The 27,900-nt window shown below is 39.9% G+C and overlaps 1 protein-coding gene across 1 annotated transcript in view; it reads left to right on the forward strand.

The window, feature by feature from the left end:
• The window catches only part of Sgcd (sarcoglycan delta), a 425,306-nt gene that overhangs the window by 179,266 nt on the left and 218,140 nt on the right, over positions 1 to 27,900 (forward strand). The window contains exon 3 of the mRNA XM_021177343.3: positions 2,699 to 2,800. Coding sequence (XP_021033002.1) covers positions 2,699 to 2,800 — 102 coding nt within the window. The remainder of the gene's footprint in view (positions 1 to 2,698; positions 2,801 to 27,900) is intronic.

The raw sequence follows: 27,900 nt of genomic DNA on the forward strand, positions 1-27,900 counted from the left end.
ATCTGTGGAGAATATATGATGTCTCTGAGCAAGGAGGTTATGGGAGGTGACTGGGTGAGAGGGTCACCCAGAATTGACAGGAACTCTTTGGGATTTCAGTTTCCAAGTGTTACTAGGAAACAGAGAATAATACAAAGCAAAACATTTGCAAAGTTTACAAATCTGTAAAACAAGAGTGGACTTAAAAAACTGTCATGAAACAAATTGAGAGTACAGGAGACATTGTTGTGGACTGTTGTTGTATGTAGGTGGCATGACAACACACAGCAAAGTTCCGGTGACTGAAGCTCCACCATATGATGTGTACTTCACTATCAGGCTATGCTTTTTAAGAGTTGGCAAAGTTTCAGTTCTTTGTATTAGTCATAATGTTGGGGTAGTTCGGGGTTCTGAAGCTGTTTGGTGGGTACACTTCTTTAAATCACTAACAAAAATAACTGGAGGAAAGAGGGAGAAGAGGAGAGGGGGACAGAAAGATGGGGGAGGGAGACAGAGGGAGAGACAGACAGAGAGTATGGGTTTCCTGTAGTTCTGTCTGGCCTGGAATTCAGTGTATAGCTGAAGATGACCTTGAACTTCTGATCCTCCTGCCTCTACTTTAGTTCAGTCTTCTAATGAAATTTTGGCTCCTTCTAGCTGGGATTAGCAATGGTTAATAATATCATAGCAAGAATGCTATGTGTTTCTTGGTAGAAAAATACCGCAAATGGCAAATAGAAAATCTCACATATCCCAACGATATCCATACTGTATTCTCAGAACCTGTGAGATGCTACTATTCCTGGCTAAGGGGAGCTAAGTTTGCAGATAGAATTGTGTGAGCAGATGATGGTAGAAGGGATGGCATCTCTGAATTAGCTATATTGTTTACTTGTCTCATTGCTGCAACTAAAACTCCTCTCAATACCAGCTCAAGAGAAAGCTCACTTAGGCCAACAATTGAAAGGGACAGTCCATCCTGGCAGGGGAAGGCATGGCAGCAGGTTGAAGCAGTTTGTTATGTTGTACCTAGTCAAGAAGCTTGCAGCAATGAATGCTGATGCTCAACTTGTTCCTTCCTTCTATGCAGTCTAGGGCATCTGCCCATGGGATGGTGACACTCACAGTTAAGGTAGATCTGCCCACCTCAATTAACCTAATGTAGATAATCTCCACACAAATAGCTAGGAGGCTGATATAGTGTAGGAAACACCTTAGGACTATCCCAAGAGATTTAGCTCCCAGGTGAATCTAGATCCTGGTTAGTTGACAATATTAACATTAGCCTATTGAAGCCTAATGAAATCACAGAACATTGATCTCTTAGCTAAACAGTTAATAATAATTCAACTAGCCACTGTTAATGTTGAGGGTGGAATGTGGTCATGAGAACAGGGCTGTGGGACACCTGTAAAAGCTAAACAAAGAAAATATTCACATTCAATCTTCTCAAAGGAACCAGCCCTTCTAGTGCCTAGAATTTAGTACTATAAACCCTTAGGCAGAATTCCAACATTAAGTACTATTAGATACAAAATTTAATTTGTTTAATATTAATTAGTTTATGTCTTGTAGTTCATTAAAACAATAGAAAACAAATATATCCTATTTCCTAGGATATACTCTGAATACATTCTTTCTAGAAAACCCAAGAGACTGATCAAGGCTCAAATGTAACTTACAATTTTCAGAAAATACAACAGTCAAGGGCATATATATGAGATGAGAAGCTCAGAGGGAGAAAGACATTGTATTTTATCAAAATAAAGGGAAATACATTCACACACACACACATAAAGGGTGGATATGAGAATGAATGAATACAAAACCTATTTGCTTGGAAAAATGTAGATAAATGATTCATCACAGAAAACTATCTAGTATTTTGTCTATTAACCAATGATAGTAGAAAAATACCATTCAAGTAAGCAAATTATTAGAAAGATATATAGCCCCTAAGTTGCGGATGCTCTTACTGGGTATTTGCTGTCAACACATGAATCATTGTTAGGGTTTGATATTTTGTGTTTGATATTAAGGAATGATTGTCAGGAGGAATTACAATCATATATATGGTATTTGGATTCTTTTTGAGCAAGGGGAGGGAAGAATGTAAGTGAGCATGATATGTAGCAATATCCACAAATTGATACTTGTGGTAAGTATATAGATGCTGCCTAAAGATGTCTACCTTTGAAGATACGTTAGCATTCACGCAGCAAATCCTATTTAAAATGCTAGTCCCTGATTAGACTTCTCAAATCTTTGAGAAGCCAGACAAAGCATGTGAAACACTCAATTTGACTATAAGCTGTGGGTGTGAAATTTCCACAAGGAATTTTGGAAATGGAATCTTTCATTTCCACTTAGAGAATCATCCTTTTGCCTCTCCTACCTCCCTTGTTCTGTGCAGCCTAGGCATGAGGGCTTCTTCTTTCTCTGTGAGTCAGTGGCTCAGGGGCATTCTTGGAATAGATTTTGCCTGGAATAAGTGAGCAAAAAGAATAATATGCATAATTATATTGAACAATGCCTCCTGGTATTTTATGTTCGTTTGGATTCCCCTCATCTCACTCCTGAAAATATTAAAAAAAAAAAAAAAGAAGAAGAAGAAGGAAGGAAGGAGAAGGCAATAACTGTTTCAATTTTTGACAGCCTGGGGTATTTTGAAATGTTAGCTCATCACATTTTCCCTGTTGTGTTTGTGTGTCTATTTCAGGATGGAATGGGGAACTTAAGAATCACAGAAAAGGGTCTGAAGCTAGAAGGAGACTCAGAATTCTTACAACCTCTCTACGCCAAAGAAATCAAGTCGCGACCAGTAAGTTTCTGATGAGAAAACAATCAATCCTCTGAAATCTAAATCTGAGCCAATTTACCTTGCTAGCCACTGAGACAACATACTGGGATGGGGAATGAATTGGCATTTTGAACTTGAAGACTTAGATAGCACTCATAGCTGTGGTGCTATAAACACATAAGATGGTCTTACCATGTATGTCCCTTTGTGGCTTAGATGGTAGTAACCACTGTTAACCAGCTTCCAGATGGTTCTATGAACCATAAGACTTTAAAGACAGGAAAATCCTGGTACCAAACCTGTGAAGGACGCTATCACTACTATTCTTACTTGCCAGTCATTTCCAAGTCATCTGTGAAAATAGAAGTAATGAATCAGAACTTTGGCTTTCATTTCCAGTTTATATGTTGTAGTCCACACTGTCGTAAATTGGTCCATTATCAACAGCCATAACCCAACATTATGTCTAATGGCTAATGGTGTGTCTTGTTGAGGGGCAGGTTGGCTTTGCATGGATAACCGGTGTCTCATTTAGTTTACAGGCTGGTCATTGTGATAAGAAATAAAAAATATTACTATTCCATTTTATAGACTAGTAAATTCAGACATTGATGAGTAACCTGTCAATAATAATAATAATAATAATAATAATAATAATAGAGCAAAGAATTCAACTCTGAAAATCTAATTCTAAAGCCTTTTTGTTAAGTCGTCTCTTACTTAAGGTTCTCATTGTTCTTCTTGTAGTAAGATGCATGTTTCCTACACGATGTGCCTTGATTAGTCAGGATTACCGAACTTGATTACTAAAATCGTGTTTATTGTTATTGCTTGGTTAGGAATACAGTCGGAATGTGACCTGTCCACCTCAGGCTCATGTGTTACCTCTCCACTCTCCAACTGCCATTGCTTTCTGGATAAATTGTTAGGAAGAGGAGGTTTTTGAGAGGAAGTATGTCCCTCGGGGAGGGCCTTCAGGTTTCTAGTCCTGCTCTGCTTCCTGCCACTCAGTGCTTCATGATCCTTAGATATGTGAGCAAGCAGGCTCACACTTATGCCCACCGCTTCCAGCTCCCATACCTGCTACCCACAGTGAGAGACTACACGGTCAACATGTGAGTGGAAATAGATGGTCTCCTTCCACCCATCATGTCACATCTCTTAGATAGCTGATCACAGTGACGGGGAAGCAGAGGCACAGCGCTTTGTTGTGTAGGTTTGTACTTATTTACTTTGTGAAGTAGAGACCATTGGTTGGAAATGATCTCTTATTCAGGCTTATGAAGGCCTTCATGTTGCGTAGGATTTGTCCCTGTCCACGTGGAAGCCAAGGCTGACTAGAAAAAGTTCCTCAAACCATCATTTACATAAGATGTACTAACTAACATAATTATTGAAAATCAGCAACTTGGTGTATGAGTGCAATAGGGGGTGGGGATTATATTTGCTGGAGGTATCTTGTGCTGCTAAGACTCTCTGCTTGTGGAGACACTCTCTATCCTTATCACATCTGGAATGCAATTCAAAGTCCCCCAGTGATGCCTATCATTTTTTTCAATTTTTTTTTGAAAATGTGTGTGTGTATGAATATTTGTATGCCATGTAAAAAAATTACACATGAAAACCTCGCCACCATTTAGAAATGAGGAGCATGTCCTCCACCCCCGAGTCTCTCTCTGTCCCTTTTCAAATTCTTTGTCCCAACAAAACCGTTTTGTCCTCCCCTACCTCCAAGCAACCACTGATATGTTTCCTTTACTCTGTCATTACTTTACATTTTTGTGAACTTCATAGACCTGGATTCATATATGATATTCATTAAAAGAAAACCAAGCATAAAATGCCTTTCTCATCATTTACTGAAGCCTTTTCTCTTAAAGCTGGCTGTTTATTCTCTAACTTAAGAAAGTTTTGTCTTTTACCTGCAATTAGGCTGTCTTGGTTTGCTCAAAAGAGATCTGAGACTATGGCTCAAGGGTATAAACTTTTACACATATCTGTTGGAGACCATTAGAAGGTAGAAAGGTCAATGGGGAATTGCTTGCTATGAGTGGGATCTGCATCTCTTTGAAATGTCCCAAGGATAAACAAGTGTGTTGACAGAAAGCAACAAAGAAACAATTATCAGACCTCTGGGGCTAGTCTATAGACCTCCCTCTGCATATCTGAGCAGGCATCTGAATAAACTACAGTTCTGCCATCAGGCAGGTGGAAAGGATGATGGTTGGGTACCACTGAAGTGCAGCCCTAAGTGATGCCTCCTGTTCTAACTACTCAGCAGTTTTTCACTCTCTTTGGAGTTATCTCTAGTACTGTTGCACCATACATCACCACTACTGTGTTTCACGGGCATCTCCTTCTGCTCTTCCCTATCAGGAGGGACTCACACCCAGTTGAATGAGATTGAGAGCCTATCTAAGTGGGGTGGGGTAATGAAGAGATGGCTGTCTTCAGTTTGGTTTTCTGTTTCATTGATCTGAGAACTGAAATAAGTTAAACCATCCACACAACATTCAATACCATATCTGATTCCTTTAGTGCAGGTTGGTGTCCTGAAAAATCACTACAAATTGATGAAAGCGGTGGCGATCCCTTAAGATGATAAATTTACAACTGTGAGTGATATCAGTGAATATCAGTCCCACCAGCCTGTGTTAGCAAGACACATCTAGGCTGAGTACTCAAAGCCCCTGAGAGCTGAATTCTCTTAGTCACTGCACTGAATGGTTGGACAGTAATGCCTAGGAAAAAAAGAGCTAGGACTTCCCTTGCTAAAAGCAGCTCAAACAGACCTAAACTCCACGGACTACAAATCCTCAAGATCATACTGCTGACCTGGACTTCATTTTCCCATCCTTCTAGTTGGGTGTGACAAACTGGCTCACACCTGGTGATTTCCCACTCACTAATGATGGAACACATGACTGAGCCTTTGAGAGGAGTCAGTGTGCTGGGCCAATGAGCCCCCCAAACAATGATGAATGATTCAACAAAGGGGCCTTGTTATATCAAATCTATCCACTAATGGGACATTTTCTGTTTAATAAGCTTCTCATGGGAGTAAACACATTTTGAGCAACCCCCACCCTTATGCCATGTTGGCTGATGGGAACAGCTCACCATTGAGGCCTGCATCTTCCCACAGACATTGCTTCACAGAGATGCATTTTTTTTTTCCCAAGACAGGGTTTCTCTGTATAGCCCTGACTGTCCTGGAACTCACTTTGTAGACCAGGCTGGCCTTAAACTCAGAAATCTGCCTGTCTCTGCCTCCCAAGTGCTGGGATTAAAGGTGTGCGCCACCATGCCCAGCTTTTTTTTTTTCTTTTTTAGATGGGTGAGAATGACAGTCCTACATGGTTTCTTTTTTATTATTATTATTTTTTATTACGTATTTTCCTCAATTACATTTCCAATGCTATCCCAAAAGTCCCCCATACCCTCCCCCCCATTCCCCTACCCACCCATTCCCACTTTTTGGCCCTGGCATTCCCCTGTACTGGGGCATATAAAGTTTGCATGTCCAATGGGCCTCTCTTTCCAGTGATGGCCAACTAGGCCATCTTTTGATACATATGCAGCTAGAGTCAAGAGCTCCGGGGTACTGGTTAGTTCATAATGTTGTTGCACCTACAGGATTGCAGATCTCTTTAGCTCCTTGGATACTTTCTCTAGCTCCTCCATTGGGGGCCCTGTGATCTATCCACTAGCTGACTGTGAGCATCCACTTATGTGTTTGCTAGGCCCCGGCCTAGTCTCACAAATACATGTTTGTTCACTTGATTTTAGCCAAGTGATGAAATCTGACCCTCAGAAAGGACAGAGGATCTAGCAGAGTGGGCTTCTGTTTCTGAGGGGGGAGCTGGGAATTACTTCCTCTGCACACTGTGCTCTCTGGACTGTCAGACTCTATCAGTCAGTGCGATCCATATCCAGCCATTCCCTTCATTTGTATCATGTGCCCTCTTCATGTCCTCTAAGACCCCTTGCCTGCAGAGCTAGGTCTACAGAATTGCAAGTGTGTATACCTCATTAAGGGGTCAAGAAATTATGTTTTAGTTTTTTCCCTTTGGTCTTTTAAAAATAAGTATTTGTGTCCATTACATATTCTTCATGGTTCACTTCTTATTTTTCTTTCTTATGCCTAAATTTTCCATAGTCATCTAGTTCTTGTGTCTCTACCTCAGCTTTTACTGATTATATAACTGACAGGTACAATTATATATGTTCAAGGCATATAGATTTAATAATGTGCTGACATATATTGTGAAGTGACAACTGCAAACAAGATATTACCAAAATCCTTTTCTGTTGGCATGCATATTTGCTAAGCTGACTTCAAATGAATTACACTTACTATTAAGGTCAACTTCTGTGTTATTCATGGAACTTATTTATATGATAACCAAAGGTCAGTACCCAGTGGCTACATGTCTGTGATTCACCTATCCAATCTCCCACCCCTGATGACTACCCTTTGACACACAGTCTCTGTGAGTTCAACTTTGGCGGTTTCTAAATTGTACTGAGAGTGTGTGTGTGTGTGTGTGTGTGTGTGTGTGTGTTTGGCCTTTTGTGCCTCAGCCATTTCACTTTGTTTTGTTTGCTCCAGGTTCTTACAACCAGAAGGGATTCAGTTTTAGGCTGCAGTCATATTCTACTGTGTACCCGTGCACACATTTTCTTCACCCGCTCATCTATTAGTGGATGCTTAGATTGACTCCATGTTTGGCTCTTGTGTAATGTCAGAATAAACTCAGGTGTGCTGACATCTCATTGCCATAAAAACTGTGCCCTTTGGCTGTATATTTTCATAGCTGAATCACTATGTCTTATGAGCATTTCTCATGTTTTATGAGGGTGTGCATAGGTTCTCATTTCCTAGATACCCACCTATCAGCACCATGTAAGGTTTTGGATACACACACACACACACACACACACACACACACATAAATTTATAAGGACATACTATCTTCTTATTGCTAATGCAACTCTAACAGATGTAAGTCCACACCTCATGGTTTTCCTTTGCATTTCACCAATCATTAGTAATATTCCTGAAAATACTTTTAACATTCCTGTTATCCATTTGCATGTCTCTTTTGAAAAAAAATGACTATTTAGGAATTTTGCCTTTTCTTAAATTATTCCTCTTGGCATTAAGTCCAATGTGCTCTTTCTTTGTGTTAACATCAGTTTCTTATTAGATACTGCATGTCTTACAGATGTTTTCTCACTTTGGCAATTATTTCCTTTGTATTTGACAAGAAGAACTATTTATAGTATATAGAATTCTATGTATGTGTTTATATTTGTTTTTATGCCTTTGATTTGGATTCCTATACCAAAAAAGGAAAAAAGAAAGAAAAGGAAAGGAAGAAAAGAAAAAGAAGGGAAAGGAGGAAAAGAAATGAAAAGAAACAAAAAGAAAAAGAGAAAAATCACAGGCAGGATCAACCCCTCCCTTTTTTCTCTTAGCAGCTTTAGCAATGTAGGTTTTTTGTTTAAGCTTTAATCCATGTTATGGTGATTTTCCAGTATAAAATAAGATGTTGTTGTCATCTCTCCAGCCTGGAGAGATGGCTCAGTGGTTAACAGCACTGAATGTGATTCCAGAGGACCTCAGTTCAATTCCCAACAACCACATGGTAGCTCATTCATCTGTAATGGGATATGATATCTTCTTCTGGTGTGTCTGAAGACAGCTGCAGTGTACTCACATTAAAAAATAATTCCATCTCTCTGCCTGCATGCATCCCTTCTCTCTACCCTGACATGCACACACACACACACACACACACACACACACACACACACACACACACATATAATACACACACACACACACATATATAATACACACACACACATATATATACACACACACACACATATGTGTATTGTATATATATATATATGTGTGTGTATATGTATATATATGTGTGTGTATATATATATGTGTGTGTGTATATATATGTGTGTGTATGTATGTTGTATGTATGTATGTGTATGTATATGTGTGTGTATATATATATATATATATATATATGTGTGTGTGTGTGTGTGTGTGTGTGTGTGTGTGTGTGTGTGTGTATGCAGTTTCTCATGCCATTTATTAGAAAGACTGTTCTCTCACTATTGTGATTCTTGGTTCTTATAATAGAGAATAGTTGAATGTGTTGGATTTGTTTCTGGATACGTTATTCTGCTGGCTGATCTGGGTGTTTGGTTTTATTATGCAGCTATTCTGCTTAGACAGCTGCATGCTCTGGTTTGACATCAGAAACTGTGATGCCTTTTTCATTGTGAGAGTGCCTGCATGTTTGGTGGCAGGTAGAAGCATTCTTGAAACTTCTATGAGAGGCTAAAACTCTGCCTCCCCGTGGCCATTATTCACCATGTCTCAAGGGCATGCCTCCTTTTTTACATTTATCTTTCTAACCACCACACAACCCAAACTTTGGGTGGACAGAAAATTTGGATTCTGGATGTTTTGTTTGAGGGGGTAAATAAGAACTAAGTTGGGATGACAGACATGAACACTGATCATCTAGTGGTAGTGTGCTATGGAGAAACCAAATGAAGGCTGCAGAGGTATCTCCCAAATAAGCCAAACAGCTTCAACTCCCAGCTGAACATATTGCACACAGAACAGTATTTTCCATGCCACTTGCATGGAACATGAGCATCTTGCTGTCTTTAATTAAGAAGTTAACTGAACCATGAAGTATTGCCCGGGTAAATAAAAATGATTTGTACTAAGTCAGAGTGGGGCGTTAGGCATCTTTGCCTTTCCTTCATCACCCATAAATCAGCATAGTGTTACACATTGGAAGGGTCATCTATAAGCCCATCTGTAAGTGAAGCCAGGAACCATTCCCCCATGTATCTGCTTACATGTTGTAATTTATTATGGCCAATACTGCAAGCCAGCTGCTGCTTGCCTTTTTTTTTTTAAGAAAAAATAGAAAAAAATCCAGACAACACATTATGAATAGATCAACACTTGACACTAGCTGGTTTGCTTTTCTGGGAAACAGATTAAAGTATTCAAAGGCTTTTTGGTTGCTGTAGAATTAAAGTGGACTGCTCAGCTTTTTGTTCTTCTTCTAACAAGAAGAGTTGTGTGCTTCTCTTAAATCAAGTTCTAAGGTATATGGAAGACTTCGGTCAGATGTCAGTTACATTTATATTAGCCATGATTACAGCAGAGGAAATAAGCAGGAGCTTAATTTGTGAAGCTATCTAATTGCATGACTTGCGGGCCATGGCCATTTGGGTTGCCTTGATTTCTTTCTTATTTCCCATTCATCATTTTGGTCTCATTCTTTTGAAGACCCCAGATCACTGAAAGATATTTTTTTAAAGCCAATCTCATAGCATAAACACTCCTTCTTCACTCAGTGTGCAGAATTGGCATAAAGGATTAGAGAGACCTCACAAAAAACACAGGATAGTGACATATAAGCAGTAGATTATAAAATAGGGCAAGATTGGGAGCAGTAAGAAGTAGAACAGGAAGCAGAAATGGGCAGAGTGAATAGAACTGAAGGGAAAACTCAAAGCCTAGAGTATAACTGTGAATTTTCTGAAGGGAGAGTACATAGTCCCCAAGAAGCAGAATTCTAGAAAGTACTTAAAACACCCTGAATATAAAGAGGAGTTAGTGTTGGCAAACTACTGTTTTGGGAAGGCTGCTGGATTCAAAGTTGGATAGTAGAGTTCTCTTTATAATGATGGGCAGGGAGCACTTGAGCAAGCTCCTTCATGTCACAGTTACTTTGTCTTTTGGACATAATCAGTGGTTTGCTGTGGCTTGTTGAAAGTCACAGACTTTATTAAGCAATTTTCCCTTAGAAACTCAAATCCAAAGTAAATGGGGCCCAGCAGCCTGCTCTACCACCCACCTTGGTGGCTTTGTTACCAACCATAGGATATTGAAATTCTGAGATGGTCTCATAATACCCAGTTTGAAAGCTACTAGCCTCATTCCATCTCCAGGTCTGCTCCAACAGCCTTCACATAGAGACTTTCCCAAGACATCCCATCCAAAAATACAGCCCCTGCCAGTCGGCTTTTTTCTTATATCACCTCATACTACATCATATCAATTTATATACTGTGAGTATGAATTGTATGATTACCAATTTTCTTATCTATGTGAGTTCCTTGTGCTATCAAATATCCTTAATAGCACAGACTTAGAAGTATAAATTAAAGGTATATATTTGTTCCAATATGGTAGAATCTTACTATACACAGGTATATTATAATATCATTAGTAAACCTGAAATGTGCGCACACACACACACACACACACACACACACACACACACACAAGCACAATATACTCTAAAGCACAACCTTCCTTGGTTCAGATCTTGGATCTAACCACTCACTAAGGTATATGAGTTTGAGCAAGTATCTTTACCATTTCTGTGATTCACTTTACTCCCCTAGAAAATGGGAACCGTTGTACCTCAACATCATAAGCCCATTCCAACTTTATAAAAGTTATTATATGTAGTTTATAGAAGAGTGTCTTGAATACAAGTTACCAAGTTCAAATTGATAACTACATGTTACTAGCACTAGAAATCTTATTATTGTCTCTTTTTAACCACTGAAGTTCCTAGACTCATGACCTTGTCAGGTTTAGAAGAAAATTTTGTTAGAACAAGTAATGTTCTCTTAGATCCATACTTGTCAGATAGAAACAGGGACAGATATCTCCTTTGTAGGCATTTAGATGTGAATTAGCTATCTTTTTATGCATATGCTAAGTATACATTCATATGGCAGTGAGATGGGAGACAGACAACTCAGTGGATGAAAGAAATAAAAGTGTTATAAAGGTTGTGATGCTCATCACACTTCTGTACACTGAGGAGCTGCAGATGTTTGGTCTATGTCATCCTTAGACAAATGTAGGCTCCTAAGAATGGTGACAAACTGTGCACTGAGAATTAAACATTAGCATTTCCAGCCCTTCAAACCATAGAGCTTCTCATCTCCGTCAGTGTGCCTTATCAATGTCCCCTGGTCCCATTTGTCCCAATACTGTGTGCTGATACAGTGACTGGTACAACTGATGGAGGTCTGTCACATGTGTGCTGAGACAGTTTCTTGATTACTTCTTTAAAAACATTTAAGAGCTTTATAAAAAAAGAAACATGATGGAGTCCACTGTGGTTTGATTGACGTTCTTTAAATGGTAGGAAAAGGCCAGTTCCAGTCCAGGGACATCTCACAGCTGGCAGCGTGTGATGAGCACTTGGGAGGATAACAGAGCCGAGCTAGGATGACTCATGTTTTGCTGCATTTCTAAAAGCTTTGTTGTTCGCCACAATTAAATGGTTAGCAAAAAAGAGAGAAAGTTACTTTAAAATGTTTTTCATAATGTTTCAATCAAAACAGACTCGTCTTCCATCAGCGCTGGTTGCACCCGGTGCTTCATAATTGCTATTGTGCATTGCACTCTTGGTCTCAATTTAAAAAACCTTGTTCCTTGTCAAAATCACAGATGATTGTTTGGAAGATGTCATTTCAAAGGTGGAAGGGAACATTTCTTTGGCCTATGAAATGATAAGCAAATCTGTACTGTTCTGTAGATGTTTGTGATCTCCAGAAGCAGCGAAGTGTAACCTTTTGAGGCAGTGCACAGTAAATTATCACCAGGAATGTTTTAAATGCCTATTGCCTAAAAGTATGAGTGTGAGATTCTAATGTCCACGAGTGATTCTGTTCTTAATGGCAGAGTTTCTGACCCTAGGCTAGAACCAAAATGGTCTGCAAAGAAAATGAGGGGTTTTTTTTATTAGATATTTTCTTTATTTACATTTCAAATGCTATCCTGAAAGTTCCCTATACCCTTCCCCTGCCCTGCTCCCCTACCCACCCACTCCCACTTCTTGGCCCTGGCATTCCCCTGTACTGGGGCATATAAAGTTTGCAAGAACAAGGGGGCCTCTCTTCCCAATGATGGCCAACTAGGCCATCTTCTGCTACATATTAAGACTAATAAATATTCTTCAGATGCACCTGTTGTATGTTAGAGGGAAAGGAGGAAGGGAGGGTAGATTGTGTCAGCAACCACCAAGATGAAAGAATGAAACAGACAGACAGACATGCTGTCCTCCTCAATTGGTGCAATAATGTAACTTTCTCCAGGTCCTGAGACACCACTCCCATTATGCAACATCAGAGTCATGGAAATCAAACTGCTTTCTCTCAGGAGAAAAACACAAGTACAGATGGTAGAATAATTGAAGTGTTCTACCATCAAGCTGTATAGATTGGTTTTAGCCCTCAGTCAAGGCTCAATTTTGTTGCTCAACATGAGGGGAATATTTATGGCAAGATGAGTTATCCTTAGGTGGTAGCTCATTAAGATATAAGGAATAGAGTTGGTTTCCTTTTTCAATTAGGACCATATAACTATCTGTTGTTTGTCCTTCCCTTCAGTTGTTAATAAGACAAGAATCTGTCATTTTGTAGCATTCCTGACATTTTTATTTTTACTTGTGTTTCCATCTGAGCTCTTTAAGATATGGCAGTGACTACCAACCTTCCCATCACTGCCACGGAGTCTTAAGGAATCACAACATAGTACGTTAGCAAATTGTGGGGCAGGAAGAGCTATGGTTGGCATGTGCCACCACCATTTGACCTTCACAGGCTTGTGCAAAAATGGATTTCTTAGGAACTTGGAGTTCCTCTGCTGTCATTTGAGACCATTATTTTTTATTGGTTATTTTATTTATTTACATTTCAAATGTTATCCTTTTCCCAGTTTCCCCTCCACAAAACCGCTATCCCTTCCCCCTCTCCATGCTTCTATGAGGGCATCCCTCTACCCACAATCTCACTCCCACCTCCCTACCTTAGCATTCCCCTATACTGGGACATCAAGCCTCCATAGGACCAAGGGTCTCCCCTCCCATTGATGCCAGATAATGCAATTCTCTGCTACATATGCAGCTGGAGCCATGAATCCCTCCAAGTGTACTCTTTGGTTGGGAGACCTGGGGGGTGGGGGGACTGGTTAGTCGATATTGTTTTTCTTCCTATGGGTTTGCAAACTCCTTCAGCTCCTTCAGTCCTTCCCCTAACTCCTGTATTGGGGTCCCCGTGTTCAGTCTGATTGTTGGCTGGTTGGCTAGTTGGCTGTGAGCATCAAATCTGTACTGGTCAGGCTCTGGCAGAGCCTCTCAAGAGATAGCCATAACAGGCTCCTGATAGCAGGTACTTACAGAAGCCAGAATTGGGCATCACATCCTCTGGAAGTAATGAAATTACAAATGGCTGTGACCTGACATAGGTTTTAGGAACTGAACTCAGTACTCTGCTTTTAACTCATGAGACATCTCTCCAACCCCATTTCTTAATTTGTATTAACCCAAACAGTCAGATACCTCAGCATACCCACATATACAGTAAATATTCATTGGTATAATGCTTTACTCTTTTTGCATAAAAACCCATGTATTTCATATATGAGGATGAGTATGCATACCAGAGACTATGGTGCCATTAAGTTGCATATGTTCAGGGTCTGATTACTAGTGGCACATTGGGAAATAACTATTTTCCCCTGAGAATTTATATAAATTGTGACTAAGTGTATGGAATGCATCTGTGTGCGTGCTGCTATGAAGTTTTGGTTTGGGGATCCAGTTTTTATTTTTTTTATCCTGTGATGATTTACATATCAAGCTAGCATGGGTGTCTCCCAACTGTGGGGTCATCAGATATGCTACTATATTACACGGTCAGATTTGCACAGAATTAAACATCCTTCCTTTTGTAGGTTCCCAGTGTTGGATGTTGTGTTAGTTGCATTTGTTACTGCTATGATAAATGCCTGGCAAAGGTAATTACAAAAGCAAGAGTTTATTTTGCCTGGTATTTTGTAGGCCAATATACATTATTATGGTAGGGAAGACAGCATTGGGAATATAAGGCAGTTGGTTACATTACATCCATAGTTTGAAAAAGACAGAGATGAATGTTGGTCTTGTGCATTTTCTTCTTTCTCCTTTTCTTTGGGCCAGGATATAGTCCATGGGGTGAAACCTTTTATATTCAGGGCTGGTTCTGCATAGCTGAGTTAAACCTCTCTGGAAGAACTCTCATAGACACATGTGGTGTATCTTAGGTGATTCCATATTCATCAAATTGGTCATTGAGATTAACCTATTGCTTTGGGGTAACTTTGGTCCTCATCCACCACCTTCCTTCCTTCCATACTTTCAATGTGCTTGTAGTTTTGCCATATTCAGATTCACTGTAGTCCATTCTAGTTTTCAGATTTTGGCATGTGCTTCCTCCTTTAGCTGTGATATAAATTCCCTCTGTGTAACTTTATAGCCGGCAGCCATGCTAAAATTGACTCTTCTATTCCCTTTGTGGAAATGCTCTTGAGATATCTCCCTTTCTACTGGGAGCACTTGCAACAGGGCACGTGTAAAGAAAGGAAGCACAAAAGCAATGCACATGTGGTTTAGGGTCTGATGGAAATGGATTTGAAGCATGGCTCTGCCTGTTTCTAGCTTTGTAATTTCTGCGTATGATTTGACGTGGTAACATTTGTCATTCAAATCACTGAGTTTTCATGAAAGCTAAAAATTCAGTGAATACAGAAATTAGACTACAGTCATACTTAATGCTTAGCTGGCTCTAAGTGGCCACTCTTTGCTGCCAAGGTTTGGCAGCAAAAGAGAACCCCAAAACAAAATCTATACCTGGCTGGCCACTTGTGTATTATGGAATACATGAATCTTCCTTATGTTCATTTTCCTTAATTAATTCCAGTTACATTGGTCAGAGGGATGCTTTTAAATTCTCTCAAGATTGTCTTCTGAACTGAAGCAAAAGCAAAGAGAAATCTCTCTTTTTCAAAGAGAGTCATTTCCCAGAGATGTCTGTTCAACCCATATATGCAAATAGAGCTACAATGGTTTCATTGAAAGTTATTCAGAATACAGAATACGACACGCCAGTGTGAGCCTTAAAAAGTGTTACTGGGGCTTGCTACCCCTTGGTTCACAGGGTACACCCACAAGGAAAACAGAAACAAAGCAAAGGTAGGTAGCCCCACTTGGCACAGTTGATTGACTTTAATAGAGCCTGATTATGCTGCTCATATTCCATGAAATTAAAAAGCTTACAAATGTTATGAGCCATTACCCTTCCATTTAAGGGAGCTTATGACATGTTAGCAACATTTAATGAAATTCTTTTCAAAATGCCATAGGCAGCTCCATGAGATTCCATGTTGAAGTGCAACTTGAAGAATTGTTGCTGGAAAGTCTTTCCTCTTAGCTGCCTACATTTGTCATGGCTGAAACTCACTCAAAAGCTGAAGGCAGATTCTAATCCAAAGAGAATGACTATCATGTCTCTTATGTTCCTGACTTGACCATAAACTCTTCTCCATTTTCAAAAAACACTAGAAAGAATGTCCTATAAATATTTGGGCTTATAATTATGATCAATATTCAAAAAGACTACATCTTTATACATTGATAAATTTAAAAACTTAAATCCTTTATGTTCAGCTTTGTCGATAGCTGTTGACAACTTAAAATATTCAAGTAAATATCCCAAACTATATTGTCTATGCTGTCTTCAATGAGCTGTGCAACATAATTTGGGAGATAAGCGCTTGTGTAAGAAGACAATTAACACAAAAGTAATGAGATGATTAAGTCCTAGATTAGGCAGCACTTATTATTTATACAATAAAAGTTCATAAAAAGGGAAGTTTTATATAATATATGAAAGATGAGTAGAGAGACAAAAGCTATTAAGAGATAATGAATATTCTTTGGTAAATAGTTTTTCATTTAACTTTTATTAAGGGATAGTTAATGACGATATTCAATCCCTATGCCGACATATGAACACTCTAAATATCTCCCTGTCTTGTTGCTGATTTCTTCAGCTACTTTTTAAAATCTATGGCTACTAAAAGTTACTGAAATCCTTGTATGTGTTTTCTGCAAGTTCCCTAGTTATGGGGCAGATCACAGTGTTATGCCCAGTGGGTGAACAGAGCAGGTAGAATTCAAACCCAGATCTGTACTAATTTGGAACCACGTTTTCTGTCTTGATGTTGATCTCCTTTGAAGAACAAGTGACTTCAGGGCAGACTTCAGCATCCTACTGGATGATGACCCCTTTGCAGGCAGGGTCCTGTGACAGGACTTCCTTTTGCATTCAGCTGTTCATCATATCGTCTGGCACTCAGTGATGTCAAAGAGTTACCTGATTAGTGTTAAAGAACTTGAACATATAGCAACATAATTAAACTGCAACTTTCTTTGGGATCTCACTATTTTATCTGGATAAGAGTACCCTCTTTTCCTCATTCCCATGAAATTTTGGGAGCTCCAGGAGCACCAATTCTACCCTGTCAAAGGTGTGATGATCCAGGTGGTACTAAAAAGAACTATAAGGATCAAAAATACAAGCTTTGTTCACAAATTTTACATGTCTTGCCTAAGATATTTTCTCATGTTTCAAACCCCTTTGGGGTGCTTTCTGAGACACAGTCTTAATGTGATAGTTCCGAGCCTTGAAGGAAGGCATCGGATTCACTGCAGCAGACTGGCTCCATTAGCCTTTGATTTCCAGTGGTCAGCAGATCTCATGGGAGCCAGTTAGAGGGTGAGCTGTTGCACAGAGAATCTTGTTAGGCTGCCTGCTTTCCTTAGGAAGGAATCTCTTTGGAGATTCCTGGTGCTAGAATTACAAAGCTGCTCCTACACAAAACAGCAAGGAAGGCATGCTGTTCTTTGGCAGAGTGATTCATACACTACTCTGCAACTATACTTCTTGTCTTCTAAAGTGCTCTAGGACAGCTGTGCATCATGGTCAGCCCACATTTGTCTTGTGGAAATGGATCATGTATCATTTACCTGGCAAATTCTGAAGATACAGACTCACTCCAGAGAAGTAGCCCTTTCCTACCTTCACTGTTCTCTGGATTTCCTAGCAGGACATTGTCTAAGTTTCATTGCTGTGATTAAAATACCCTGACTGTAGGTCACTTTGGAGAGTTAAAGTTATATTTGGCTTATAATCCTAGGCCACACTTGATCATTCTGGAGAAGTCAAGGCAGAAACTTAAAACACCTAGTCCATCATATCCACAGTCAAGTGGCAAAGAGATAACAAGTGTGTCCTTGCTTTCAGGATAGCATTCCTCTGTCCTATGCACCAAGGAACTCCCATCCAAGGGAATGGTGCCACCAAAAATGGGTTGAGTCTTCCTGTATAAATTAACTATAAAAATAATCCACCAATAGGCAGGAGAATCTGGTCTTGGAAACTTCTCATTTGAAACTCTATACCAATGTTAGTATAGATTGTGCCAACCTGACAATTAAAATTCACCATCTTAGACACATCTGTGATGACTTTTTTCCACAAGAAATGTATGTTAAGATCTCCAACTAGATTCACTGAAGCCTGTGTGAGGTACATTGGCTTTTCTTCTTCTAAGGATAACTAAACAGAAGGTGATACATTTCTGCCTTGAGCCAAGCTTAATACTCCCAGAAAGCATTTTGGTTTGTTATAAAGCTTTCTTGGTCTTCTTGGAAGCTAGAGGTATCTAGAAAATTTGTTTAAAAACTGACATGGATTAGGGATAACTAGATGCTGGCCAAAGTAGATTCACCAGAATTTATAGTGATCTGATCTGTGGCAATTCATTTGCGGGTTTGTTTTAAATAATTTAAAAATCTTAAATAAAATATAATTACATCATTCCCCTTCTTGCTTTTTTCCCCTTCAATCCTTTCCACACCCATCACATATTTTCTCTTGAGTTCATGGCCTCTTTTCCTTTGAGATTTTCCTTATGTGTGTGAATGTACATGTGTGCATGTGTGTGAATAAATACAAAAATGAAATCTGTGAATCTGTTTAGTGTTGCTTATATGTACATAGTTTCAGGACTTACCACTTAGTATTGGATAACCAACTGTGGTGGGGTGGTCTCATCCCTAAGAGGGACTACTTCTCAGAAGTTTACAGCTGCTTTGTTTAAGGTTGTTCTGTGTCTAGCATTGGGGCATTTGGAGATTCCCTACTTCCATAATATATATCATAATCTATACCACAGTATATCAATGCTGTTACTGCTCAGATCTTGTTTAAAGAGTCTTACTATCATGATATCATCACTAACCAGGATATTAAGAATTTGAAGCTGTGTGTTCTTTGCTTCTCTGTTCTTTTTGTTTGTTTTTGTTTTTGTTTTGTTTTGTTTTGTTTTTGTTTTTCCTTTACTTCAGCATCTTCCTTTGTTGACAATGTTATCTTAGAATATATGAAAATCTGAGTCTACTGCCTGTAGACTACTGGATATCACTACAACCCATGAACTCTACCATCAGAGCTCAATAATTACCCTCCTTCTAGTATCTTATTGAACTCGTACTCAGTGTTTGTGGAGTTAAAATTAAGTTTCTGTATTAAAGGAGAATTAACATGTTTTTATTTCTTTTTCCCCTGTTATCACCTGGTAGATAACACTTAAGGAAAACCTGCCAGTGGGCATTTTGCTCTGGTTCTATCGTAAGTATTGGCACTAAGTTAAATATTGCTATTTTATGGCACTGAGCAGACACTGAACCTGATTGTCCAGTTAGTGGAACAAGCTAAGGAAGGAGGGAATTGGAGGACATATGAATGTCGTCTTTTATACTCTTATCATAGCCATGTTTTATAACTACCCCTTACTCAAAGCCTGTCTGTTCTAGTTATTTTTTTTCTTAGCAATTCCTAATTGAAATTTAATTTGAGTTATATTTCAGATAACAGCTGTTTCAAATATTACATTCAAGAATTGTGTGTCATATGGGAAAATACAAAATTAATCTTAAAAAATCAAGACTCTATTCATGGGTCCCTGGGTAGAAATTCATGGAGGCTCTGAAAAAGTATTGTGTGGGCCTTCTAAAATCGAATCAAAAGGCTACCTACAATGTGTCCATCTTAGTCTTCACGTTTAACGTGGTGGTATATAGAGTCAGTGTATTTGTTACTTTCCTATTGTTCTGATGAAACACCAGAACTGGAAACCACTTACAGAAGAAGAGTTTAGGGGAATTACAGTTCCAGAAGGATATGGGCCTATTATGGTAGACAAACGTGGCAGCAAAGAGCAGGCACAGTGACAGAAGCAGGTCATTGAGAGCTCACATCTTCAAAAGCAAGCAGAAAGCAGAGAAAGAAAATTAAATGCAATGTGGGGCTATATAATCTCAAAGCATAGCATCCCCAGTTCTGTAATTCCTCTAGAAAATCCATACCACCTAAACCTCCCCAAACAGCACCATCAACTGGGATCCCTGTATGCAAATACATGAGCCTGTGGGGAACATTTTTCTATCAAGCCACCATAGTAGTCTTTCTGAAACTAGTAAAGGGAAGACATGGCCCCATGATCTCATCACTATCATGTCTCTTTCTTCATATGAATTCTAACTTCAGTATACTTCAAACAATGAATACTTCAGTATACTTCAAACAACAAGTATACTTCAAACAATGAATTTTGTCTGAATGAAAACTAAAGAGGTAATCGTTATGACTATATATGCTGGGGGAAAATTGCTGTACCTGTCCAAGCTGTATCTTACTCAGTAATAAAGTAAGTATATGAGTTCATAGAACATGTGAGCATCATGGAGAACCCTCCATCTGTGGTTCTCTTTCTCTCTTATATGCACAGACATCTTTCAAAATATGATACACTCTCAAATACAACCTTAGGAAACAAGATAGACTCTAGACTCGGTGTTTCTAATTTGTTCAAAGCAGTAGATGGTTTGGACCCTTAATTCTAAACCTCATGGCCCTAGAGTTCACATCTCTGACCATGGTTTTATTTTGTTATGTTGTTTTTCAAGCTTTCCATTACTAGAAATTAGATAGAAATATCACAAAAAGGCACATGTTGCAGCATTTATCTTAGCTATGCACCCCAACAACAAACAGGATATTGTATTCAAAGATGAATCTATAATCTTTGTTGAAATGCTTTTAAGAAACGTATAGAATCTTGACTAGGAAACACACTGAGTCTTTGGCATAGTAAGAGCATAGTGAAAGGCTACATCATAAGAAAAATGGGATCTCACATTTATGGAAACTCAAAGTGTGTCAGGAATAATTTCAACTTTCCATATGGGAATTAATCTTCTATGTTATAACAACCCCATAAAATAACAATCTTGGCATGGGCATTCTACATAAAGCTTTGAGGAAGTTGACAAACTCATGACTAGTGCTAGAGCTAGCAAATACATAGCCAAAAATTAAAGAAATAAAACTATAACATAATGCATGCATTCTCCCTCCCTTCCTCCATCCCTGCCTCCCCATGTCCTCTGTGTGTGTATGTGCATTTGTATGTATATGTGTGCATGTACATGTGTGTGTTAGAAGCAGAAGATTCTACTTTTAAAGAAATATTTAGACAAAATATTCCTCAACTTTACATAATCTCCCCCATGCCATTTTGCCAACCACTTCCTCCATTTGCAGTAATGGCTGCTGTGTTCAACAAGGCAGCTGAATTTCAGCTGATTGGCTGATTGCATTAATATATACTTTGAACCCTTCATATACATGCAGTAATTTGTCAAAGTGATTTATCTGCCTCCTATACATGCACCCTTACTTACTAGAATGAGTTTGAATGACTACAGCCAATTTTCTTGTGGGAGGGGGGCTAGGAGTGTAGATTAAATTCTTCTTCATATACTATTGGGAAAATATTAGAGATATTAGCTCATGTAATGCTCCTAGGAACACAGGGAAGCTGATGTTATCATCATTCCTCTATTACAGGTAAAGAGGCAAGGGAAGTGAGGCCCAGAGAGCAGTGAACTTAAATAGATGGACTAGCCTGTCTTGAACTAATCAGATAACAGTCAACATGCCTAATTGTGCATCAAGCCTTGCCTTTTCCTCTGTGCTGCCTGCCTTTAGTCCTCACCAAATCCTGGGGTTCTGTTTTGCTTTCTTGTAGCTTGGTGGCTTTTAGCATATCACTGTCCAAACTATATCAGTAAATCACAGCCACCCTCAGAGCAATAACCTAAAAGGAGAAGACCCAGTTCCTCATCATTTAGTCTTCTGAGAGTAGGTTCTACCTACTAGAGAACCTCTGTGTGTGCATGAACTCAAGTGGTCACAAGCAAATAGCCTGGGTATAGGCAAAAGACCCAAGTGTCAGAAGTCTAAAGCTAGCGGATACTAATTCTAAGAAACTTCCAAAACAAACTCTGCCTTATGAGCTATGAGCGTTGGCTATCAGTCTAGCTGGCTTCACCTTCCCTAGGGTTCCTTATACTTAACACTGTTGACATTTGAGGCCAGAAGATTCTTTATCATAACAGGCAATCCTGTAAACTGTAGGATTATTGGTCTCTACCCAATCTGTGCAAATAAAACCCTGTACACACCAGTCACTGCAGTAAAAACTATTCTCCCAAAGAAGTTTTCCAGCATACCATCTACCAACACTATTCTAGATGCAGAAATGGTGAAGACGATTGTACTTGTTTGCGGGACTGTGGGTATAGGGGAAAGAGGGGGGAGGGAGAGAGCCCACATCTTGCCAGAGTTCCTATGCTCTGGGCAGGCAGATGCAGGAGGACTGCCAGACGCTTTCCACTCAGCCCCAGGTGGGCATCTGGCTGTGTGAAGCCACTGACCCCACATGGCAGGAGGTGGACAAGGGGCAGCCCCCATACCAGGTTCTCAGTCTCCAGCATCCCACACTGGATATGGCAGAGGAGCTAAGAACAGAATAGCCCCCTACCCTGCCCCCCAGAGCAGCACCAGGCCCCAGAGATACAGAAAGAGGGCAGAGGGAGAGAGGTTCCCATGCAGGCAAGAGTCCTTAATCCGGGTCTTAATGAACAGAGACAGTCTGTGGTTTTAGAGCTTTATTGTAGAAAGGCAGGGGAAAGAGAAAAGGTAGAAATAGAGAGATTGGCCATGGCCAAGAGAAGAGAAGGGGGAAAAGGAAAGAGAAAGAGAAGACTAAAGAGTCAGAAAGGTTAAAGAAAGAGAGGTAAAAGCTTAGAGAGTAGAGGGAGAGAATAAGAGGGAGAGAGAATAAGAGGGAGAGTAAGGAAAGTAATAGCTTAAGAGAGCAAAGAGGGACCAAGCAGCCCCTCTTATAGTGGGCTTGTTATCTTGCTGTTGCTAGGTAACTGGGAGGAGTCTAGCCTGAAGGTCAGAATCTTGGGACATTGTCTACATCACTACTAGTCACATGTTCTCTTGTGGGGGCTGTAGGGGCGGTAACTTCTACAGTAGCCAGGGATCCAGGAGACATACGGGAATGCCTTCCCTCCCATGTAGGTGGGAATTACCACCACCAGGATTCTACCTCAGCTTGACTGGAGACCTGACTGTCTGCACAACCCATTGCCGCACACTTGTTCATCCACAGATTCTGGCCAAGTGCTGCTCAATCTTCAACCTCATGTGACTCCATGTGCTTTTCCCCATAGCAAAGCAGGACTCCTGTGTTGTGACACTGGCCTGGGGGCTTCATTTGACATAATGCCATTAAGAAGGATGCTTGGTCTCTGTTAGACACATTCTAAATCTTGTTGACTTAGAATTTTAGCCTCGCTATATAGGGCCACAAGCCTCTTCCTGTCAGAAAAGCACCAGGGCAGCTAGGGCGCAGGGTCGGCTGACACTCGCCAGCTACCCACAACACCTGCCACAGGATCTTAAGACTTCTGGTGAGTGGAACACAGCTTCTGCTCCAATCCAATTGCGCGCGGGACCTGAGACTGCATTAGTTAGGGAAGCAGAACCCGGCCTGAGTAGGGCCACAGGCCTCATCCGGCCGGATCAGCGCCGGGGTAGCTAGAGCACAGGGTTGCCTGACACCCGCCAGCTACCCACGACCCCCGCCACAGGATTTTGGGACTGCTGGTGAGTGGAACACAGCTTCTGCTCCAGTTCAATCACGCGGGACCTGAGACTGCTCTGGTTGGGGAGAGAGAAATCCGGCCTACATAGGGCCACAAGCCTCTTCCGGTCAGAAAAGCACCGGGGCAGCTGGGGCGCAGGGTCGGCTGACACTCGCCAGCTACCAACAACACCCACCACAGGATCTTAAGACTTCTGGTGAGTGGAACACAGCTTCTGCTCCAATCCAATTGCACGCAGGACCAGAGACTGCATTAGTTAGGGAAGCAGAAAACAGGCCTGAGTAGGACCACAGGCCTCTTCCGGCTGAACCAGCACCGGGGTACCGCCAGCTACCCACGACCCCCGCCACAGGATTTTGAGACTGCTGGTGAGTGGAACACAGCTTCTGCTCCAATCTTTAAACAGTGACAACGATAACAACTAACCTCAGAGATTACCAGATGGCGAAAGGTAAACATAATAATCTTACTAACAGAAACCAAGACCACTCACCATCATCAGAACCCAGCACCCCCACTTCGCCCAGTCCAGGGCACCCCAACACACCGGAAAAGCTAGACACGGATCTAAAAGCATATCTCATGATGATGGTAGAGGACATCAAGAAGGACTTTAATAACTCACTTAAAGAATTACAGGAGAACATGGCTAAAGAGTTAAAAGTCCTTAAAGAAAAACAGGATAACACAATCAAACAGGTAGAAGTCCTTAAAGAAAAACAGGATAACACAATCAAACAGGTAGAAGTCCTTACAGAAAAACAGGAAAACACATCCAAACAGATGATGGAAATGAACAAAACCATACTAGACCTAAAAAGGGAAGTAGACACAATAAAGAAAATCCAAAATGAGGCAACACTGGAGATAGAAACCCTAGGAAAGAAATCTGGAACCATAGATACGAGCATCAGCAACAGAATACAAGAGATGGAAGAGAGAATCTCAGGTGCAGAAGATTCCATAGAGAACATCGGCAAAACAATCAAGGAAAATGTAAAATGCAAAAAGATCCTAACTCAAAACATCCAAGAAATAGAGGACACAATGTGAAGACCAAACCTACGGAAAATAGGAGTGGATGAGAATGAAGATTTTCAACTCAAAGGACCAGCAAACATCTTCAACAAAATTATAGAAGAAAACTTCCCAAATCTAAAGAAAGAGATGCCCATGAACATACAAGAAGCCTACAGAACTCCAAATAGACTGGACCAGAAAAGAAATACCTCCCGACACATAATAATCAGAACAACAAATGCTCTAAATAAAGATAGAATACTAAAAGCAGTAAGAGAAAATGGCCAAGTAACATATAAAGGCAAGCCTATCAGAATTACACCAGATTTTTCACCAGAGACTATGAAAGCCAGAAGATCCTGGACGGATGTTATACAGACACTAAAAGAACACAAATTCCAGCCCAGGCTACTATACCCAGCCAAACTCTCAATTAACATAGATGGAGAAACCAAAGTATTCCACGACAAAACCAAATTCACACATTATCTCTCCATGAATCCAGCCCTTCAAAGGATAATAACAGAAAAAAACCAATACAAGGACAGGAAGCACACCCTAGAAACAACAAGAAGGTAATCCCTCAACAAAGAAGACAGCCACAAGAACAGAATGCCAACTTTAACAACAAAAATAACAGGAAACAACAATTACTTTTCCTTAATATCTCTTAATATCAATGGACTCAACTCCCCGATAAAAAGACATAGACTAACAAACTGGCTACACAAACAAGACCCAACAATTTGCTGCTTACAGGAAACTCATCTCAGAGTAAAAGATAGACACTACCTCAGAATGAAAGGCTGGAAAACAATTTTCCAAGCAAATGGTATGAAGAAACAAGCTGGAGTAGCCATTCTAATATCTGATAAGATTGACTTCCAACCCAAAGTCATTAAAAAAGACAGGGAGGGACACTTCATACTCATCAAAGGTAAAATCCTCCAAGAGGAACTATCAATCCTGAATATCTATGCTCCAAATACAAAGGCAGCCACATTCATTAAAGAAACTTTAGTAAAGCTCAAAGCACACATTGCACCTCATACAATAATAGTGGGAGACTTCAACACACCACTTTCACCAATGGACAGATCATGGAAACAGAAACTAAACAGGGACACAGAGAAACTAAGAGAAATTATGAATCAAATGGATCTGGCAGATATCTACAGAACATTCTATCCTAAAACAAAAGGATATACCTTCTTCTCAGCACCTCATGGCACCTTCTCCAAAATTGACCACATAATTGGTCAAAAAACAGGCCTCAACAGATACAAAAATATTGAAATTGTCCCATGCATCCTATCAGATCACCATGGACTAAAGCTGATCTTCAATGACAAAATAAATAATAGAAAGCCAACCTTCACGTGGAAACTGAACAACACTCTTCTCAATGATACTTTGGTCAAGGAAGGAATAAAGAAAGACATTAAGGACTTTTTAGAGTTCAATGAAAATGAAGCCACAACATACCCAAACTTATGGGATGCAATGAAAGCATTTCTAAGAGGAAAACTCATAGCTCTGAGTGCCTCCAAAAGGAAACTAGAGAGAGCACACATTAGCAGCTTGACAACACACCCAAAAGCACTAGAACAAAAGGAAGCAAATTCACCCAAGAGGAGTAGACGGCAGGAAATAATCAAACTCAGGGGTGAAATCAACCAAGTGGAAACAAGAAAAATTATTCAAAGAATCAACCAATAAAGGAGCTGGTTCTTTGAGAAAATCAACAAGATAGACAAACCCTTAGCCAGACTCACTAGAGGGCACAGGGAAAGCATCCTAATTAACAAAATCAGAAATGAAAAAGGAGACATAACAACAGATCCTGAAGACATCCAAAACACCATCAGATCCTTCTACCAAAGGCTATACTCAACAAAACTGGGAAACCTGGATGAAATGGAGAAGTTCCTAGACAGATACCAGGTACCAAAGTTGAATCAAGATCAGGTTAATGATCTAAACAGCCCTATATCCCCCAAAGAAATAGAAGCAGTCATTAATAGTCTCCCAACTAAAAAAAGCCCAGGACCAGATGGGTTTAGTGCAGAGTTCTATCAGACCTTCAAAGAAGATCTAATCCCAGTTCTTCACAAACTATTCCACAAAATAGAAACAGAAGGTACTCTACCCAACTCATTCTATGAAGCCACAATTACTCTGATACCTAAACCACAAAAAGACCCAACAAAGATAGAAAACTTCAGACCAATATCCCTTATGAATATTGATGCAAAAATCCTCAATAAAGTTCTTGCTAACCGAATCCAAGAACACATCAAAACAATCATCCATCCTGACCAAGTAGGTTTCATTCCCAGGGATGCAGGGATGGTTCAATATACGGAAATCCATCAACGTAATCCAGTATATAAACAAACTCAAAGACAAAAACCACATGGTCATCTCGTTAGATGCGGAAAAAGCATTTGACAAGATCCAACACCCATTCATGATAAAAGTCTTGGAATGATCAGGAATTCAAGGCCCATACCTAAACATGATAAAAGCAATCTACAGCAAACCAGTAGCCAACATCAAAGTAAATGGTGAGAAGCTTGAAGCAATCCCTCTAAAATCAGGGACTAGACAAGGCTGTCCACTTTCTCCATACGTATTCAACATTGTACTTGAAGTCCTAGCCAGAGCAATTCGACAACAAAAGGAGATCAAAGGGATACAAATTGGAAAAGATGAAGTCAAAATATCACTTTTTGCAGATGATATGATAGTATATATAAGTGACCCTAAAAATTCCACCAGAGAACTCCTAAGCCTGATAAACAGCTTCGGTGAAGTAGCTGGATATCAAATTAACTAAAACAAATCAATGGCCTTGCTCTACACAAAGAATAAACAGGCTGAGAAAGAAATTAGGGAAACAACACCCTTCTCAATAGTCACAAATAATATAAAATATCTTGGCGTGACTCTAACTAAGGAAGCGAAAGATCTGTATGATAAAAACTTCAAGTCTGAAGAAAGAAATTATAGAAGATCTCAGAAGATGGAAAGATCTCCCATGCTCATGGATTGGCAGGATCAACATTGTAAAAATGGCTATCTTGCCAAAAGCAATCTACAGATTCAATGCAATCCCCA

The sequence above is a fragment of the Mus caroli genome, unplaced genomic scaffold (genome assembly GCF_978045245.1).
Source record: "Mus caroli unplaced genomic scaffold, Mus_caroli_1 scaffold_13, whole genome shotgun sequence".
Classification (NCBI taxonomy): Eukaryota; Metazoa; Chordata; class Mammalia; order Rodentia; family Muridae; genus Mus; species Mus caroli.